This window comes from Xenopus laevis, chromosome 8S (assembly GCF_017654675.1).
Source record: "Xenopus laevis strain J_2021 chromosome 8S, Xenopus_laevis_v10.1, whole genome shotgun sequence".
In the NCBI taxonomy this organism is placed as follows: domain Eukaryota; kingdom Metazoa; phylum Chordata; class Amphibia; order Anura; family Pipidae; genus Xenopus; species Xenopus laevis.
The window spans coordinates 87,984,224-88,004,814 of record NC_054386.1 but is presented as its reverse complement, the minus strand read 5'-3'; the positions used below and the strand labels follow the sequence as shown (position 1 = coordinate 88,004,814).

Below are 20,591 nucleotides of genomic sequence, written 5' to 3'. Positions count from 1 at the left end.
TAAAAGCAGGCAGAGAAAGCATGTGCAGACCTCCCAGGGGGGGATCACAAAGATCACCTTTCCTTTTCCACCCGCTCACAGGTGAAGGGGGATCTTAGTCTTTAATGTATGAGAGCAGGTTTGTGGGCTCATTTTCTGTAATTGGTAAGTCTTTCCTAATAGGATAAGCCGGTGAATTCTAGCAGGGTACTGGGATCATGTTATAGGTATCTGCACCCCCTGCATGACAAGTCTGTTCTCTATATATCAAACAATAATAATTTAACCATTCCATATGCTGATATAATATGGTTATAAAAGTCGCACACACAGCGGTGATCGGGCATTAAGAGAATCTGCTTGTTGGGATTTGGCAGTGAGAATCAATATACAGCAATGCATATTCTATTATGTGGCAGTTTGAGGATTAGCATGCTGTGATCTGAAAGCATTATGCAGGGACCTGGCAATAAAAGCTCTCATATAAAGTATGCTGCAAGTGAGCAGACTGGTTAACATGCAGTGTTTTGCCAGTGAAGGGATCAGAATTCCGTGATCTGGCAGTTAGGGGATTAGGATGCAGTGTCCTGATGGTGGAGAGATCTGGCAGCAGTAGAAGAGTTATTTAGGAGATATAGAATGCTGTGTAAGTAGCAGGCAATTACATGGCAATGAGTAAATAAGTACACAGACTGATAACAGTAAAAATTATTCTTATAATTCTTGTTGGTTTTACTCTTCTCTTTCTTTCTATACACATTAAAGGGATCCTGTCATCGTAAAACATGTTTTTTTCAAAACACATCAGTTAATAGTGCTGCTCCAGCAGAATTCTGCACTGAAATCCATTTCTCAAAAGAGCAAACAGATTTTTTTACATTCAATTTTGAAATCTGACATGGGGCTAGACATTTTGTCAATTTCCCAGCTGCCCAAGGTCATGTGACTTGTGCCTGCACTTTAGGAGAGAAATGCTTTCTGGCAGGCTGCAGTTTTTCTTTCTCAATGTAACTGAATGTGTCTCAGTGGGACATGGGTTTTTACTATTGAGTGTTGTTCTTAGATCTACCAGGCGGCTGTTATCTTGTGTTAGGGAGCTGTTATTTGGTTACCTTCCCATTGTTCTTTTGTTTGGCTGCTGGGGGGAAAGGGAGGGGGGTGATATCACTCCAACTTGCAGTACAGCAGTAAAGAGTGATTGAAGTTTATCAGAGCACAAGTCACATGACTTGGGGCAGCTGGGAAATTGACAGTATGTCTAGCCTCATGTCAGATTTCAAAATTGAATATAAAAAAATCTGTTTGCTCTTTTGAGAAATGGATTTCAGTGCAGAATTCTGCTGGAGCAGCACTATTAACTGATTCATTTTTTTCCCATGACAGCATCCCTTTAAGTCTAGAAACATAAAGCAACTAATAGATCAGTCTGGCTTTGAAACAGGCGACCAATAAATTCTACCTTCTGATTGGTTACTATAATAATACCATTTTCAAAATGTTACTTGGACAACATACGCCAAATACTAATGTGTGGGACTTACACCAGCCAAACTGTAAATATATGTTAATAGGTATAACTGACCCCATAGTGTGGTTTGTTTGAGTGTCCTTTGCCCTATAATTGAATCTGTGTTCTGATTTTGCTACTCACGCACAGGTCTCCCTGCTCTGACCGCGTGTGGATTTAATAGCCGCGCAACATGGAAAAATTAAGCAATTTTAATTATGCCTCTAAGTTATTTACTGCAATTAAGACCATTTATCATATGCAAATTAGTGCAAACTGGTCTCATTAGTTAGTAAATTACTCAATATGAGCCGAACAATGTAGCACTCCAGTTTGTAATGAAAAATCCCTGTAGAGGCGAGCAGGATCAATTAAGCTAATTTGCATATGCAAATATATTCACTTTTGCCATTTTTCTATCTTTAGTTCGGTGATTTGGGATGATTTTCCCTTCCAGGTGCTATTTTGTTCTGCAAATCAGCCCCCGCTGTGAGGATCTGACAGAGACCTGCAGGGTCCAGCTCAAGAGAAGGGTGACTTAGGAAACACAGGGGACTAGACGGACTCCCCAAAGAAACACCAGGACTCGGAATCACTGTTGCCTGAAAGGCTCATCACCCAGTTCCCAGATAACAGCACTAAGTACTGTCTGCTTGAGCAAATCTATCAATAGTAAAGACTACGGGTTATGTGGTTTCCTTGTACAGGTATAGGATCCGTTATCCAGAAAGCTCCGAATTACAGAATGGCCATCTCCCATAGACTCAGTGGCGTAACTAGAGTCTGCCGGCCTCTCGTGCAAATAATTCTTCAGAGGGGCCCAGTGCACTCCTATCCCCATCCTCTTGCCCACTTCCTGCCTCCACCCACTTCTCACCAGGACTCCACCCACTCCCATCCAGACTCCGCCCAGCCCCAGAAGACTCTCCGCCCACTATGCACCCTGTGCCGGCGTTCTCTGCTTCCCGCCACAGGTAAGAGTGCGGTTGGGGAAGGGGGGGTATTTGTTGGCTATAGATCATGTCTGCTTCCTCTATAGTTACGCCACTGCCAAGCACAGTCACCCTATGTGCACCCAATTAAAAATTCTTCTATGTGCCCAACAACAGCACTAAATTGCCTAAGATCTGCATCCCTCCCAACATTTAAAAAAAGGGAAAGAGGGACAGAAAGATCTGGCAAGCGGCAGAGCAACAACATTTTTTTGACCATGCCCATTTTATGGGCACACCCCCCTAATTACCATGTCCATATTACAAAATATGGCAGGTTATGAAAGTTTGAACACATTGAACAGTTTTGCTAATAGCTAATAGCTAGTCTCAGTTCCCCAAGAGACCTGCTTATCTTAAATAGTTACAATTGTATCTTTGCTTAGTTTGAATTGTTAGAAATGTATCTAAGTGCAGCTTGTCATTGTTCTGTAGTGATGTGCGGGCCGGCCACATACCTGCGGGTTTACCATCGCTGCCCCTTTTTTGGTTCACACTGCCGGGTTCTAGTTTTATAGGTGCGTGCTTGCCCGCTCCATCCCTTTTGTGATATCATTGGCGGCAGGCGTGGGTCTATAAAAGGAAACCGAAAATCGGGTGCAGATGCGCAAGGATCGGAGGCATTCAGGTCGTTTTTCTCGACCCGCACATCATTAGTGTTCTGGGCTCTCTGACAGCTTCTTATTTTAATTAAAGGAAAACTCAACCCCCCACTAATAAAAACCCCTACCCAGTACCCTACATAGTCCCCCCTCCCTGCTCTTCCCCGAGGAGCAGAGTTCATGGGCGCCATCTTCCGGCTCTTTGGATTTCTTCAGGTCCTCTTCCCTTCAGCAATTTCCGCAACTTTTGGAGCATGTGCAGTTGCTACGAACCAGAACCAACTGCGCAAGCATCAATATGGCGCTCACTTACTGAAGAAATCCGAAGAGCCAGAAGATGGCGCCCATGAGTTTCACTGCACTTACTCTGCACCTATAGGTGAGTGAAGGGGGCACTTACAGGTGTTGACTATGTAGGGTACTGGGTAGGGGTTTCTATTCATTTTCATCTGCACATGAGGGTGTGGGTCAGGACAAATCATGTGTGAATACATGCAGCACCCTCCTGAACTGTACACTGAATTACACAGCACTTGACAGCACTTGAATTCTAAATGCCAGAAAAGCATTGAAGGCGGAGAGGGGGTGTCTGCTTCCCAGCACAGGCACAAGTCAGAGGTGGGCAGCCCATGCTGGAAAAAAAGAACAGAATTTATTGTTTCACAACAACCCAATCTTACTTAATGTCTTTTTGGTTACGATAACCGCTGTAAACAAGATCTCTGGGTATTCTACTAGGACTGGATATTCCAGGGTAATGCAAATTGCAAGGACAGGGTATGGAGATACTCCACAGCATGCCCACCCCGTACCTGCCCTCTCATGCCTTTCAGCCGCCTGCGGGACTTTATCAATCACTGGCAGACGCCTGGTTTAAATGTCAGCGTTGGGGCTGCAGCCATCCATTCTTCTGCCCATTGATCAGAAGTGACGGGGAAAGAGCAGTGCAGGATTAACCCTTTCATTAACAACGTCTGGCCTCATTTAACCACTTACATGTTGGGCCTACCTATCAGGGTTACTAAACAAATTCTCAAGGGCACTGTACTAATCGTTGCTCAGGAAAAATACAGCCGTCCGGTGTTATTTTCACCCTATCAGAGAATTGGCAAGGTTTTAAAATAATATGATGCCTTCTATGCTTTTACATAGGTCTTCAGTGAATTTATAAAGTAGCACCAGAGGGCTTTGACTCATGACATAGATAAGCTATAGAATGAGATTGTTCAACCTGAGATCCAGCCCTGCTGCTGAACTTCAACCCCCACCAACATTAAAAATTGGACAAAATTCTCTACTCCTGGGCCTTAGCAGCAGCTTTCCTTGGTCTGCTGGGCCTATTGGTGCTGAACATGACAGAAGTCATACTTAAAGTGATACTGACACTCCCTAGTCGTCTTTTCTAGGTGGGTATGTGCTCAGGAGTCTCCCTCGGATCGTTACCGCTAAGCATACATACATACATACATACTGTATATGCAAAAATAACCTCTTACCTCCTTGATATATATTTTGAGAGTTACTATAAAGCAATAATTGTTTTTTTACCACCAAAGGGCAAGGTTCATTGTGTTTCACTGAAATGTGACCATTTTAATTTTTTTTCTAAATACTAATAATTAGGGATGCACTGAATCCAGAATTCGGTTCCTGATTCGGGCAGGATTCGGCTTTTTTCAGTAGGATTCAGATTCGGCCAAATAATTCTGCCCGTCCGAAACGAATCATATATGCAAATTAGGGACGGGGAGGGAAATCGTGACTTTTTATCACAAAACAAGGAAGTAAAATTTTTTTCCCTTCCCACCCCTAATTTGCATATGCATATTCGACTGAATCTTTGAACGAAAGATTAGGCAAAATAGTGGATTCGGTGCATCCCTACTAATAATCATTTAATATTAGGGATGCACAGAATCCAGGGTTCGGTTCGGGATTCAGCCAGGATTTGGTCTTTTTCAGCAGCATTCGGATTCAGCTGAATCCTTTTGCCTGACCGTACCAAATACCAATTTGTATATGTAAATTAGGGGCGGAATGGAAATCACGTGACTTTTTGTCACAAAACAAGGAAGTAAAAACGGTTTCCCTTTCATTCCCCTAATTTACATATGCAAATTAGGATTCGGATTTAGTTCGTTATTTGGCTTAATCCTTCACAAAGGATTCGGGGACTCGCTGAATCGCAAATAGTGGATTCGGTGCATCCTTATTTAATACCTGAAGATCAAGGTAGTTGAAACTCAAAATCAAAACCAGCTAATTAAAAAAAACAGAAAGAGAAGAGAGAGATACCCAAGTGTTACATTACTATACTGTATGTAATAAAAGAGCAGATCAAATGTACAGCTCTTCCAGTTCCGAAGTTAATCTTTCTGCTCCTTTATTTCATTACTCTACACTTTGAGATTAAAAATGAAAAGTGTGAAAGATTAAAATTTAACCAAAAACATTTCTTTGCCTTTGATTCCTCTTATCTCTGACAAATGAGCTGTATCATTGAGATCAATCCATACACACGCTAGCATTTTTATGAAACAGGCTCCATCCTATTCACACTAGAACTGTGGGACAGCTGACTCTATGTAACCAAACAGGATTTTTTGAAAGAAAATGTCATTATATGAAACCTCCAATTCACATTATTTACAGTTTAGTGGTTTTAAAGTTATACTTGAAGCCATGTTTCTATTAAAAGCAGAATGGGTATAAATATTTCATAGAAGTTGCCCTGCGTAAACAGCTCTAGAAGCTCTTACTGTCTGTTAGGATAGCAGCTTCCATATTAGCTTAGTGTGACATCACTTGCTGCCTGAGTCTCTCCCTGCTCAATTACAGCACTGGCCTCAGATGACAGCAGGGAAGAGGGGGGGGGGAAAGCAGGGTCGGACTGGCCAGGCAGGACACCGGGAAAAAACCCGGTGAGCCCCGGCCCTCATTCATAGGCCCCCGCCAAGCCAGACCCCCACTCCAGATCTCCTGGATCGTCCTGGCCCCCCCAGTCCGACCCTGGGGAAAAGGGAGAGGGAAAGGGAGAGAAGAGCAAACTGAGCATGCTCAAGCCCTAGCCCTGGAGGTTTAAGCTGAAAACAGGAAGTCTGTTACAGAAGCCCATGAGTACACAATAGAAGGAAAGAAATGTGGTGTTTCTTTTGACAGAGAACTCAGAGCAGCATTACTTTGAGGGTTTACTGGTATATTTATATAGACCTTTCTGATAAAGCTTACTTAGTTTTAGCCTTTCCTTCTACTTTAAACTGCTTCTAGCAGACAGTGACATAACTAAATAGTACTGGGCCCCACTGCAAATTATTTTCAGGCCCCCAAAATGTCTAAAAGTTTACCAATATTTATTGAAATTGTATATGAATTAGGGCCTCATGGGGCCCCTATACCACCTGGGCATTACTGCAGCCACAGTGTCTGCTTCCTCTGTAGTTAAGACCCTGCTAACAGATGTGATTTTAGGCAAGGAACCCAAATACCCCAGTGTTGTTTTCACTGGCTCAGCTCTAAGATTTCACACAAATAAAAGTTTACTTTAGGCATAGTCATCCAAAGCAACCAATCTGATGATCATTTTCAAACAGCAGTGTAAATGCTGCCCAGTGATTGGTTGTTATGTGGCACTAGAACTGGAGCAAACTTGTACTGGTTATTACATTGTCTCTCCCAAAAAACATGTTAGTATGTGGGTAGAAGTAGGAGGGGTGCCACTAGTAGACTTAAGTAGATAAAGAATATATGGTATTCTACAAGTCAATGAAATCATGTCATTGGCCCACAGACAAATCTCTCCATTCTCATTGGCTGGTCTCGATCAAGTCCCGAACTGAAAACTTCCATGTCATGAGCCCAAAGACAAAAACATTTTCTTACCTGGAGAATGTGACTCCCCAGATGAGATTCGAAAGCATCCATCGCCAGAGAGCTGGGACTCCTCCTCCGCTGGGACCCTAGAACTACAGAGAGAGCAAAATGAATAACCTGTAATAGTGAACATATTTGATTTTGAGTTCCCATAAACCAGTGTAATAGAACAAATAAGAGTCACAAATAAAACCAATTTCATAGTAACCTCCAAGAGGCTTTGGCTGCTGAATGTTTTAGTCCAACAATATCCCTTTGCAGAACTCTCTATGAAAGCCTCACACCAAATAAATATTTTATCCAAATATACATAAGAAATATATATATAAATATATATATATATATATATATCTGTCTTCCATCTATTTTCCATTAGTGATGAGCAAATTTGCAGCTAAAATTTTCAGTGAAAAAAATGCCAATAACAAAAAACACCCATTGGTCAGGGCACACAGGCAGATTCGGGGAGATTAGTCGCCCGGCGACAAATCTCTTCTTCGGGGCGACTTATCTGCCCAAACTGCCTCCCCTGCCTTCCTTCCAGCTAAAATGTAAACCGCCGACAGGATGGCACTCGGTGCGATTAAATTGGGGATGTCCCTGCGGAAGGGATCTCTGGCGAATTTTCGCTAGCGACAGCCACTTCGCCCTTACTAAATCTTCCCCAAAGATGGGTGTTGGAGCAGTCCAAGGATAACATATAGTCCAGTAACATGAATGTATTATAACCGCGGAACTACCAGTTTCCTCAGGCAGCCAGACCATATTGTTACAAGTGTCAATCAGCGACAGACACTACCAGGGCCCCTGTACAACTCGGGTTGCCACATTTTCTGGAAAAAAATACCGGCCTTCCTATATATTTATACTTTTTCCCTATTAATAAAATTGGGATCAACCATCATTTTTACCGGCTAGGCTGGTAATAATACCGGCCATGTGGCAACCCTACGTACAACAAAATTGTTGGGGTCCCCGGGGCCCAGCCCATCCTGGGCCCCGCCCACCCTAGCACCCAAGCCCCACCCCAGATCCTGCCCCCTCTACATCACAGTTAAAAGACCACACAGACATCAGAGCTAAAAAAGTAACCCCCCCACACACAAGTTATAAAAAAAGCTATTGATGGTCAGGGCCCCCTTATAAGATAAAAAAAAATATTGGTGTCAGGGCCCTCCTTACAAGTTAAAAAAAATTTGGGGCCCCAAAGAATATTTAAAAAAAAAACATTGGCGCCAGGGCCCCCCTTACAAGTTAAAATAAATTGGGGCCCCAAAGAATATTTTTTAAAACAAAACATTGGTGGCAGGGGCCTATAGAATATTAAAATAATACATTGGTGGCCAGGGGTTTAAAAAAAACCACAAATTGGTGTTCAGTAGAATTGAACTCATGGCTTCAGGTCTTTGCCTCCTATCGTGACTCTTTTCGCCACTTCAGGACTTAAATTTCCTCTGTTTTCGTGACTTCTGGTCTTTTCGCCGCTTCGGGACTTCGGCTGTTCAGCTGGTCCGCATTTCGGCTGTTCGGGACTTCAAAATTGGCCGCAAAGCTTCAGCGCTCTCAAGGGGGGCCCGGCTCTTTCCTGAGCTCTCTAAATCATGCTGCTATTTTACATTGCTTCTGGTGGAAGTCACACGAGAAAAAACTCATATTAAAAAAAAAAAATTTTTACGCGGCGAAGTGTGGCGATGTGTGGTGTATTATGCCGTCGTTTTTTTAAACTGCATAATAAGTTCTCCTAATAACTACGTGTGGTTTACATTTGCTAGTTCAGATATAGATGAGAAAATATAGATGTACATTTGAGTACTGACACTGAACCGTATAGAGAGGAGTTTTTTCACTTTTAAATTAGTGCTAAACTTCAGGTCAAATTCACTTGCAGCAAAGATTATAATGGTGCCTGCAAGCCCATAAATAAATATGTAAATATGCTGTTTTCCCATTACTGGACTAGACCCAGCAATGGTGTAACCTTGCCATACTTATGTATATAGGTTATCAAATAGAAGTCTTGAAAGCTCATTCTTCAATTTGTGATGGGGTGTGTGTTAGAGTCTTGCAGCGGGTCGATACCCACTGTTTACGCAAAAACCTGCGGTACCCTGCGGGTAGAAGTTCCGGATGCGGGTATAGACGCGAGTCGGTGGTTCTGCGGGTTTGCAGGTCGGGCCGCGGGTCTTCTCGATATCGATTTTTAATCCTTTTTTCTGATCATATCTACTTCCGATGATGTCACTTCCGGTTTACAATGACAACACTTCCTGATTCTTGATGGTCAGCGGGTCCAGGTTGTGGATAAGGTACTTGCGGGTTGGGTCGGGCAGCGGGTCCAATCGGGTAAGAATGCGGGTTGCGGGTCCGGGTTGCGGATTGCAGGTTGTGGGTACGGGTTCCAAAAATGGACGCGCGCAGGACTCTAGTGTTTGTTGTACGTGCGAATGGACAGAAGGGGCTATGTCACTTGGCTATGTCCATAGAAATATGTACAAAGAAATACTGTTAGTAAGACACAAGATAGGGCCAAATACAAAACAACTGGGCCAACTATATGTTTGCTTTATAGAAAAAAAGCTGATTTCTTATTGTTGTACCCAAGTAGGGGCTTAAGAGCTTCATGCTTGATTGGAAACATTGACAGAAGCACAGTACTATAGGACTTCTCTGTGAGATAGAGAATGCAGTGTGTTTAACCCTATCCCAGCTTAAAGAGATGCACCATTTGCTGTGGCCATAAAGGTAAAGAAGTGATATGGGTCTCTACATTAGAAAAAGTCAATCGAGCCACCGTATATCGCTTGTCTCCCCCTCGAGGGAAGGAGAAGATTGGCGCTTTCTTTACATTTGGCAGGCTGAGATGTAAATGTCTCTCTCCGGTGGACTGGACACACTCTAGGGGAATTTCACAGCAGCTCAATGGCATTTACGCTTATCAGTAGCGATTTGTACATCTGAGATATGCTGATTTGGAAGACAATCTGCTCTGCTGAAGGATAGGCTGCTGTTCAGGGGTAATTAACTATTCTGTTCCACATCTCATTTACCTCTGCTCCTACTGCCTGTGACTGCACGTCAGAATTGCTTCATATCCCGCACACAGCTGTATGACATGTTCACAGCAACGTAAATAGAGGGGGGCGGACCCTGGCGTGGGATGCGCAGCCGGGACCCCCCCGTACGCCCGGAACCGGCTGAATTAGTAGCGCGCGAGCTGCCCCCCCGGTAGTTACGCCACTGCATGTTCACTGCCTAAAGGTGGACGTGTAGACGCACAGATAATATCGCACAAAACAAATTTTCGTACGAAACTCGATGCGTGTATGTTGGGAAACGAGCCGACCATTATCGGCAGAAGACTTGAATATTGGAGAGATCTTTTCCAAGAAAGATTGTAATTGCTACGTCTATGGCCACCTTAACTTCATATAATTTGACGGATTGGTCGGATTTCGTTAAAATTAGTCATTCGGCAAAGAAAGATCTTTGCGTCTATGGGACTTTTAGTCTGATAGATGTAGACTAGCTGGTCAGTATGAAGGTTTCTGTTAGGGATGCACCGAATCCACTTTTTTGGATTCGGCCAAACCCCCAAATCCTTCACGAAGGATTCGGCCGAATACCGAACCGAATCCGAACCCTAATTTGCATATGCAAATTAGGGGTGGGAAGGGGAAAACATTTTTTACTTCCTTGTTTTCTGACAAAGTCACGCAATTTCCCCCCCTGCCCCTAATTTGCATATGCAAATTCGGATTCGGTTCGGACGGGCAGAAGGATTTGGCCGAATCCGAATCCTGCTGAAAAAGGCCGAATCCTGGCCAAATCCCGAACCGAATCCTGGATTCGGTGCATCCCTAGTTTCTGTGTGTTTTTATCTCCCATCTAAGATCAGAATTGCCCAGATAATTAATAAAAGTTAAATATGGCACAAAGGCTCTGAGAGATATTTATTATTCATTGGCTTGGCCAATTCCCATTTTTTGACATGAGAGGCTTTATAGATACCTATGCTTTGCTGAACACACGTATAAGTCAGATGTTCTGCAGCTGCCATTGTTTCATAATCAAATACACCAAGGTAAGCCCATGCCTCCCAACCGTCCCGTTTTGAGTGGGACAGTCCCGCTTTTGACAGCTGGGAGAATACATACTTTAACATACTTTTGTAACAGTTTCAGATAAGAACTAACACAATTTAAAGGGCAATTCACCTTCATTAGCAAAACTGTAATAACGCATCAAAAACACAGAAATGTGTCCAAACTTTCATAACCTGCCAAATTTTGTAAAATGGACATGGCAATTAGGTGTGGTCACAAAAACGGGCGTGGTCAAAAATGTTCAAATCCCTCTGTTTCCGGAGGTATGTAAGCCCTGCATGGCTCATACCAAAATGTAGCGTTATGGGTCACCAAGGCCATCGCTACCCCATTACTTAAAAAATACAGGAATAATTATTTCAAACACCCTCCAACTGTTCAGGAGCTCAGAACTGCAGGGCCATCTTTAACCCCGTGATGACAGCCATCTATAAACACCTTGATCCATGTACAGCTGTAAGTCTGGCCAATTGCATTCCCCATGGTCCACCAATCTGCAGACTAGATGGACATGAAGCAATCATCTCACACTCTGAAGAAATGCCCTTGGGCTAAGCATTTGGCATTAACAGGACATTCTCAGCAACTGCAATTCAAGTTCTCTGCATCCCACCGGCACAATAACTGAATACTTCTTGGTCACATTCTCTGCAACCACAGTATTTTTGTAATTGAAGAGAATTAGATTAGACCCACTGTAGCCATCTGGGTCTGGTGAATGAAAACCTGTAGACTTACTTCTTTGTAGACACCATGGTCCATTAACAGAACATCCTTGGAGACTGCCCTTTTGCTGTCCTGGGATCAGCTAACTGAATATCTCTCACTCGGAACACCTTATGGCTCAATAATTCAATAACACAGGGCCAAGGGAAGCAGATACCGGAAGAAGCTTTGATCTGTGAACTGGGTCATGGGATTAGCAAAACGGGCAGCTCATTCCACATTATTCTAAATTTAATATGACACCTGAGAGCCACAGCGCCAAGTTCTGATTAAAGAGGAGTAATTAAATTGTGTGGTTTGAGATATTAGGATCTGAATTAATCCATTCAAAGTATTTTTTTTTTTTCCTAACAAAACTTCAGTTTATGATCACTGATCTCAAAGGACTGAGTATACAGAAATGTCTCCAAGTTGTACCTGGGACGCAGCACTTGGCTGAATGTATTTACTGAGAGAGAAAATAAAGAATGAGTAGTATTGTATTACAATGAAGTGGTAATAAAGTAGCATATTTTCCAGTTCCACATTGCATTTCTTTTTTCTGTAGACAATTAAAGCAATGTCAATATGAAGTCATAAACAAAGGAAGTGCATTGTGCACATTGCCATGTTTTGTAACCATAATGCAACCCTCGCCCCATAATTCCAATGTTACTGCGGCCACACGGGGAGGTGCACCCGAGGTATCAAAATAAAAGTAATTGCTTGTGCCTACTGAGGAAAATATAGAATTGTTTGATTGTCTATGGGAGATGGCCATCACATAATTCAGAGCTTTCTGGATAACGGGTTCTGGATAACAGATCTTATACCTGTACTTAAAACTGGGCATGGTGAAATGTTTATAATCACTCTGTTGGCCAGAAAAAAATGGAATCCACCTCTCGCAATAAAAAATAAAAAAAACACTACGGTACAGTAAACACTTTTGGGGGCAGAAAGCAAATGCCTGATTGAGTGTTAAGTCCTACTGAGATTCAGCTGGAGGAACCTCTCGGTGTATCTGTTCTCCGGCACATTGGCCTGTGTTGCCTTCACTGTGACCTTGAACCTGGAATCCCAGCGTCAGCGACTGGTGGGCCACCAGCAGGCATTTCAAATGCAGTTGATTTATGCAGATCAGACGCATTATATGCAAATGGAAAACGTTCAGATGCAAATGGTTTGCCCCGAAGCATGTGGTGAACGTGTGAATGGCTAGATGTGTCAGATTTGCTCTTTTTATGTGGCTTGTTATTTGTTATTGTCAAATGTTAATTTTCCCAACAGATGTATTCTACTTTGCCCATCTCCTGTATTTACCTTTTGGCAACCCCTGTTTCTCCACCTACTTAAGCATATGTATATATACAGGCTAAACTGCTCTTCAATCAGCACTTTGTGTGTTCCGGAACAAACCCGATGACTTCTCTGTTCAAAGTATTTCTAAAGGTGACCATAGACATTACAATTACAATCCAGGAAAGATCGTTTGTTTCAATAAACACATGTAGAGATGAATCATCGCTGATGATTTAAAGGAGAAATCAACCAGTGGGGAAAAAATCCTGTACCCCCCACCCCAGGTAAACCTCCCTCCTCCCCCCAGGCTAACTACCCCTCTGGGGAAATGCTTCTACACTTACCCCTCGGTGCAGATTCTTCCAGCGAAGTTCCACGCATCCATCTTCCGCGTCCTCTGTAAGCTGACTGGGAGATCGGTATTTCTGCGCATGCACAGTTGGAGCAGTTTGCCGGTTTGCAACAACTGCGCATGTGTGGAATTACACGGAAATTGCAATCTCTCAGTCAGCTAACCAAAGACGTGGAAGATGGATGCGTGGAACTTTGCTGGAAGAATCTGCACCGAGGGCTAAGTATGGAATATGGGGCATTTCCCCTGGGGGGAGAAGGGAGGGAGGTCTACCTGGGGTGGGTGTTCCAGGGTTTTTAACCAGCACAGGTTGATTTCTCCTTTAACACTAACAATGGCTGATGTTCAGGTGCCTTCAAAGGCGCCCAATCAAAAAAATTTTGGCTATCCTGATCAACTGATATACAAGTCTTCTGCCGATATCGGTCAGCTCATCTCCCACCATACACTCACTCAACATCATATGAAAATTTGTTTTGTATGACATTATAGGTGGGTCTATGGCCACCATAAGTGCAACCCCTGATATGTGAATCTATCATCTACCACTTTGGTGCAAGTGGAGATAGATAGCTGTAGGACTGCAGCAACACAAATATCCCTCATTTTGGATTCATACAGACATCATTCTCCTTGGAAGGGTAGGGGTGCTCTTACACGACCCCTCCCCACAGCCCATTCCAACTGCCAAGTCTCAGTGCAAGAAGAATCTCCCATTGAATCGAATAGATGTTTGAGTCTTGAAGTTACTAAGCAACCCTTGCTGCCCACACAGAATTCGGTAGTTGGGCAGCATGGAGACGGAATAAAGGAATTCGGGAAGGGGGTGCAGTATTGGAGGAAAACGGTCAGCTAAACTGATTTTAATTTTTATGGACTTTCAATAAAATACAAATGCAACATCCAACATAACAATTAATTGCAGCCCATACTTTCCTTTAATAGTATGTTGTCTTGTAGTCTGAATGACAAGTACAAAGGCAGATAAATCAGAACTGTCTAAAATTAAACAAAGCCTTCTATTTTATGTACTTGTGTTATTTTCCAAAACTGAAATGAGTTGCTGCATATACTTAACCCATTTATTCAACCACCTCAACATTTCAGGAGGTCTCCAATCTCCTTTCATTGAGTGGAGACCACACCTGAAAAACTGAGGCGGTAACTGCAAAATAAATGGTATAAGCTCCTCCATCACAAAGGTACAGTATGTGCAGCTCTTATTTTACCATTTTTTTCATAGAAAAATTCATTGATTAATTAATACTAGCAAGGAGCCATAAATGTTCTTGTACCAGCTCCATCCCCAGGGCTCCAGTAGGACAACCCTTGTATAGACACATTTCTTTTCTTTACCCTGCTATAACTTTCTATAGACTTTAGATTTAATTGCTACAAAAAAGCCTTGTACAATATTAGGACTATTGAGCTGCGATGATGTGATTTACTGTCCTTTTAATGATCTTTTTATGCTTTTCTTAGTAATCATGTGACTGCTATCCAATTCCTTCTTTGTTGTAATAAATCTTCAGACTAATTTCCATGCAGACAAGAAATACGCAGGCAAAGGTCTAATATTCTGCAGCAAGCAGGTTTCATTATTTCACATGTAAAAGACAGATATAGAAGTTTCTTGCTTCTATCCTGCAGACCAGCCCAGAGAGGTTACTGTCCTACGGGTAATACAAGTCTCTGGCAGCCAACCAGATTCCTGCGCATGTCTTAAGTGGAATATAAAGTTACAGGAGCCTCCAGTGGTCACTTTCCGTCTTGACACCTGAACTGGAGAATGGAGACTCTCAAATCCAGTTGAGTGAGCAGACAGCAGTGCCTTACCCCTCCTCTCTGAAGCTCTGAAGCATGACCTGCAGGCTGGGCTGGCTCCAAGTACCAACTGCAGCCCACGCTGTTTAGGATTTCTTTGAAGAGAGCAAGTGCATGTCTGAATGCTCCCCACACTTGCCATTAAATAGGGTCCAGGGAGAGGAGAGAGATGACAGGTGCTGACAAACCTGCACAGCGTGACAGAGCCCAGATACTGTGACCAGACAATGACCTGCAGCATCTGTAGCAAGACACTGACTGACCTGCAGCATCTATAGCCAGACACTGACCCTCAGTATATATAACCAGACACTGACCCTCAGCATCTATAGCCAGAAACTGACCCTCAGCATCTATAACCAGACACTGACTTGTAGTTCCAATAGTCAGACACTGATCTGCAGCATTATCTATAGCCAGACACTGACCCTCAGTATCTATAACCAGACACTGACTTGTAGTTCCTATAGCCAGACACTGACCCTCAGCATCTATAGCCAGACACTGACCCTCAGCATCTATAGCCAGACAATGACTTGTAGTTCCTATAGCCAGACACTGACCCTCAGCATCTATAGCCAGACACTGACTTGTAGTTCCTATAGCCAGAAACTGACCCTGAGCATCTATAGCCAGACAATGACTTGTAGTTCCTATAGCCAGACACTGACCCTCAGCATCTATAGTCAGACACTGACTTGTAGTTCCTATAGCCAGAAACTGTCCCTCAGCATCTATAGCCAGACACTGACCTGCAGCATCTATACAAAGTGCATAGCCAGGCACTGACTGTAGAATCTACAATGTGAAAAACTAGTCATTGGCCTATAGAAACTATACATTTTGAACAGCCATATCCAGTATATGCAGTTCAGTTCCTCAGCGATAGAGTAAGGATAATGGGATGAAGACAAGTGAATAGTGCTCTACCCCATTCTCTCAGACAGAGCATTGTCACCTGCCAGGTACCCTTTGCAGCAAAGTAACCACATCCCATATAAAATAATCACATTTCTTACAGCTTTTTAATCTCCTTAATTGCCTAAAATCTCAAGTAAAGTGGACAGAGTTAAGTATTTGTCTGCCTACCTGGTGACTGAAAGCATTTAAAGCTCTCTGTTCCCAAAAGCTTACATTCTGAGTAAAACAGATATTGTACATTGGAATCTAAGTAGTTTCCTCTTGTATGGATGTAGCTGCCAATATTATTTGTAGAGGAGGGAGAATTTGTTACGCTGGGGGACGAAGGGAATCAGAAACAACTTGCAGCTGGTGTTCCATCCTGCAGAACAAGACGATAACTCATCCAGGCAGAGAAATATCAGTGTTGTGGGAATACTAGCACTAGCTGAGTGTAATTAGAGAGTAACCTACACCAGAGAATGGTACCAGGATCCACTCACACACAAAGGAGCTCCAAGACATGACTCCCAAAGGACAGACTAAATTCTTACAAAGAGAGCAAATCTTAGTCTTGATGTGTCCTGTTGCTGTAACTTTGTTAATTGCAGCGGAAGGGATTCTGTCATGATTTTTATGATGTCGTTTTTATTTCTAAATTACGCTGTTACCACTGCAAATAATTCACTCTACAATATAAAATTTAATTCCTAACCCAACAAGTCTATTTTTTTCAGTTGTAATATTGATTTATAGGTGAATCTCAGGTCATTTTGCCTGGTCATGTGATTTCAGAAAGAGCCAGCACTTTAGGATGGAACTGCTTTCTGGCAGGCTGTTGTTTCTCCTACTCAATGTAACTGAATGTGTCACAGTGGGACCTGAATTTTTACTATTGAGTGTTGTTCTTATATCTACCTACCCTCACTCTGCTTAACTACCAAACGCACCACCACATACAGTACCACATTTCTCACCCACTTAATTCGATCTTGCCCATTCCCACACCTTGTGTATTACTCCCTTCCCTTTAGACTGTATGCCTATGCATAGGGCCTTCCTCACCTTTTGTACCTGTATTGATTGTGATGTATGTAACTCCATATGTTCTATGTATATAATTCATGTGATTTAGTTGTATAATCACATTTACTTTACAGTGCTACGCAATATGTTGGCGCTATATAAATACACGTTAATAATAATAAATAAATAATAATAATACCAGGCAGCTGTTATCTGGTTACCTTCCCATTGTTCTACTGATGGGCTGCTGGGGGAGAAGGAGGGGTGATATCACTCTAAGTTGTAGTGCAGCAGTAAATAGTGACTGAAGTTTATCAGACCACAAGTCACATGACTGGGGACATCTGGGAAACTGACAATATGTCTAGCCTCATGTCAGATTTCAAATTTAATATAAAAAAAAACAATCAGTTTGCTCTTTTGAAAAATGGATTTCAGTGCAGACGTCTGTTGGAGCAGCAACTATAAACTGATGCATATTTAAAAAAAGTTTTCCCATGACAGTATCCCTTTAAAAAGTCCCAAGTTTCTCTTTAATGTAAAATAAAACCAGTAGACCTCTGATAAAAGTGAAAAAGTGAATCTGTAATTTATTGATCCCATACGCATAAAGGGCAACGTTTCAGGCTCCACTGAGCCACTTATTAAGCCAAGTTTCTCTTTAATCTCCTGCACTGACACCAGAAAAAGATACAAAGTTTCTGAAACATAATTAAAATAGGAGGCTTTCTAGCAGAAAGCCCAGAGCACTCAGCAGCTGTACTTAGCTGGCCATAGACGCAAAGATCCGATCATATGAATCGAGGATTCGTGCGATTTTCGGATCGTGTGTGGAGAGTCCCGACATCTGTCGTGCCATGCCGATCAGTCGTTCAGTCGATCGGATAGGTTAGAAATTTTCTGTCGGCTACCGATAATATCTCTGGGTGTATTGCCGATCTAACGATCTTCAGTGTGAGACTGTCACCAGCTTTTGTCGGACATAACTTTTGTATGATTGATGTAGGGGCAGAACATCGGCTGATCTGTTCTTTTTCTACTTTATTTGATCTGAAAGGTTAGTGGCAGGTCGGGAGATGGGGAAGTCCGATAAGTCCGATTGTTCGAGGATTCAGACGATCGGTTCTTTGCATCTATGGCCAGCTTAATAAACATTTGTAACAATTTAAAGATAAGCAAAGATACAATTATAACTATTTAAGATAAACAAGTCTCTTAGGAGAACTGAGACTTACAGCTTAAAGAGCAATTCACCTTCATTAGCACCTAAAAAATGTTGGGAGTATGCCCTCTATCACTGGTCTGTATAGAAGCTAGAGTATACAAACTGTCTGACCCTGGCCCTCTGCATTAGCAATTATAATAATTAGAAATTCTGCAGGAGCATATTGTATAGTATATTCATTTGCACGGGGCTTGATTTACATTGGGACTGATGAAGCTGCAATTGCTTGCCCCACTGCAAAAATCGGTACATTATCAAGATCTGGAATTCCAGGCACATAAGGCATGAGACTTTATTGCTAATGTAATAAGATAAGTGTGTTATGGAAAGTGTGTCTGGGTAAAGGTGTGTAAATATAGTGGCATTGTGCTTCCATGTATGACTCTATTCCAGCAATACAGATCACATCTCTCTCATATATATGACAAAAAGAAGACATAAGGCCATATTTCCTTTAGAAGTAGCATCTCAGTCACAGCATCTGTTTGAGTACCTAAAAATGTACCCTCACGCTCTGGGTATTTTACCTGTTAATCAGATGAGTGATATTGTATTGAAGTCCTATGCAGCACCGATTTATTCCTTTTTAAAAAAACATTTCTAAGACTGCCAAGTATGTGACAGAACCCCCTATTGTGTGGCACTTCCTCCCCAATCAATAATTCTCTTTAGTTAGACAGCACCATTGGCTTCTATAGCACTGTAACACTGGTGGAACAAGAAAAGAACATTAATATCAAAGCACAGGAATGCTTTGCTCAAAAGAGCAAACAGTTTAGAGAGATGCCTCATGCCAGTAAGTGACTCGGCAGTGCAGCATAGCAGCCTACTAATTCTTTTCCAGTGAGATTTATTTCACATTGGTCAAAAACTGCCTATAACTTCCAAAAACTGATGCATAAAATCTTATAAAAAAGAGATCCCTAGTAGGTGGCTCAGGTGTAGCCCACAATCTATAGCTTTCACCACAAAGCCTTTGTCTGTTCACATACTAGACATTACAGAAATCAATGCTATAGTAGCAGTGGGATAATAGTCTCTGGGAAGGGACTGTGACTGTGGGATAGCAGGTATAGTAGGGAGAGATGGTGCCTATAGTAACAGTGGATAATAGTCTCTGGGAAGGGAGTGTGACTGTGGGATAGCAGGTATAGTAGGGAGAGATGGTGTCTATAGTAACAGTGGGATAATAGTCTCTGGGAAGGGAGTGTGACTGTGGGATAGCAGGTATAGTAGGGAGAGATGGTGCCTATAGTAACAGTGGATAATAGTCTCTGGGAAGGGACTGTGACTGTGGGATAGCAGGTATAGTAGGGAGAGATGGTGCCTATAGTAACAGTGGATAATAGTCTCTGGGAAGGGAGTGTGACTGTGGGATAGCAGGTATAGTAGGGAGAGATGGTGTCTATAGTAACAGTGGATAATAGTCTCTGGGAAAGGAGTGTGACTGTGGGATAGAAGGTATAGTAGGGAGAGATGGTGCCTATAGTAACAGTGGCATAATAGTCTCTGGAAAAGGAGTGTGACTGTGGGATAGAAGGTATAGTAGGGAGAGATGGTGCCTATAGTAACAGTGGGATAATAGTCTCTGGGAAGGTAGTGTGACTGTGGGATAGCAGGTATAGTAGGGAGAGATGGTGCCTATAGTAACAGTGGGATAATAGTCTCTGGGAAGGGAGTGTGACTGTGAGATAGCAGGTATAGTAGGGAGAGATGGTGCCTATAGTAACAGTGGGATAATAGTCTCTGGGAAGGGAGTGTGACTGTGGGATAGCAGGTATAGTAGGGAGAGATGGTGTCTATAGTAACAGTGGGATAATAGTCTCTGGGAAGGGAGTGTGACTGTGGGATAGCAGGTATAGTAGGGAGAGATGGTGCCTATAGTAACAGTGGGATAATAGTCTCTGGGAAGGGAATGTGACTGTGGGATAGCAGGTATAGTAGGGAGAGATGGTGCCTATAGTACAGTGGATAATAGTCTCTGGGAAGGGAGTGTGACTGTGGGATAGCAGGTATAGTAGTGAGAGATGGTGCCTATAGTAACAGTGGATAATAGTCTCTGGGAAGGGAGTGTGACTGTGGGATAGCAGGTATAGTAGGGAGAGATGGTGCTTTAGTAACAGTGGGATAATAGTCTCTGGGAAGGGAGTGTGACTGTGGGATAGCAGGTATAGTAGGGAGAGATGGTGCTTTAGTAACAGTGG

At 42.6% G+C, this 20,591-nt stretch overlaps 2 protein-coding genes across 6 annotated transcripts in view; one reads left to right on the top strand and one right to left on the bottom strand.

The window, feature by feature from the left end:
* The window catches only part of LOC108700312, a 782,191-nt gene that overhangs the window by 361,649 nt on the left and 399,951 nt on the right, over positions 1–20,591 (top strand). The window lies entirely within an intron of this gene.
* npas3.S (neuronal PAS domain protein 3 S homeolog) overlaps positions 1–20,591 on the bottom strand; it is a 334,397-nt gene that overhangs the window by 116,915 nt on the left and 196,891 nt on the right. For all 5 annotated transcript variants that reach the window (XM_018233393.2, XM_041575379.1, XM_041575378.1 and 2 more), the window contains one exon: positions 6,960–7,042. In XM_018233393.2, the coding sequence (XP_018088882.2) occupies positions 6,960–7,042 (83 nt within the window). The remainder of the gene's footprint in view (positions 1–6,959; positions 7,043–20,591) is intronic.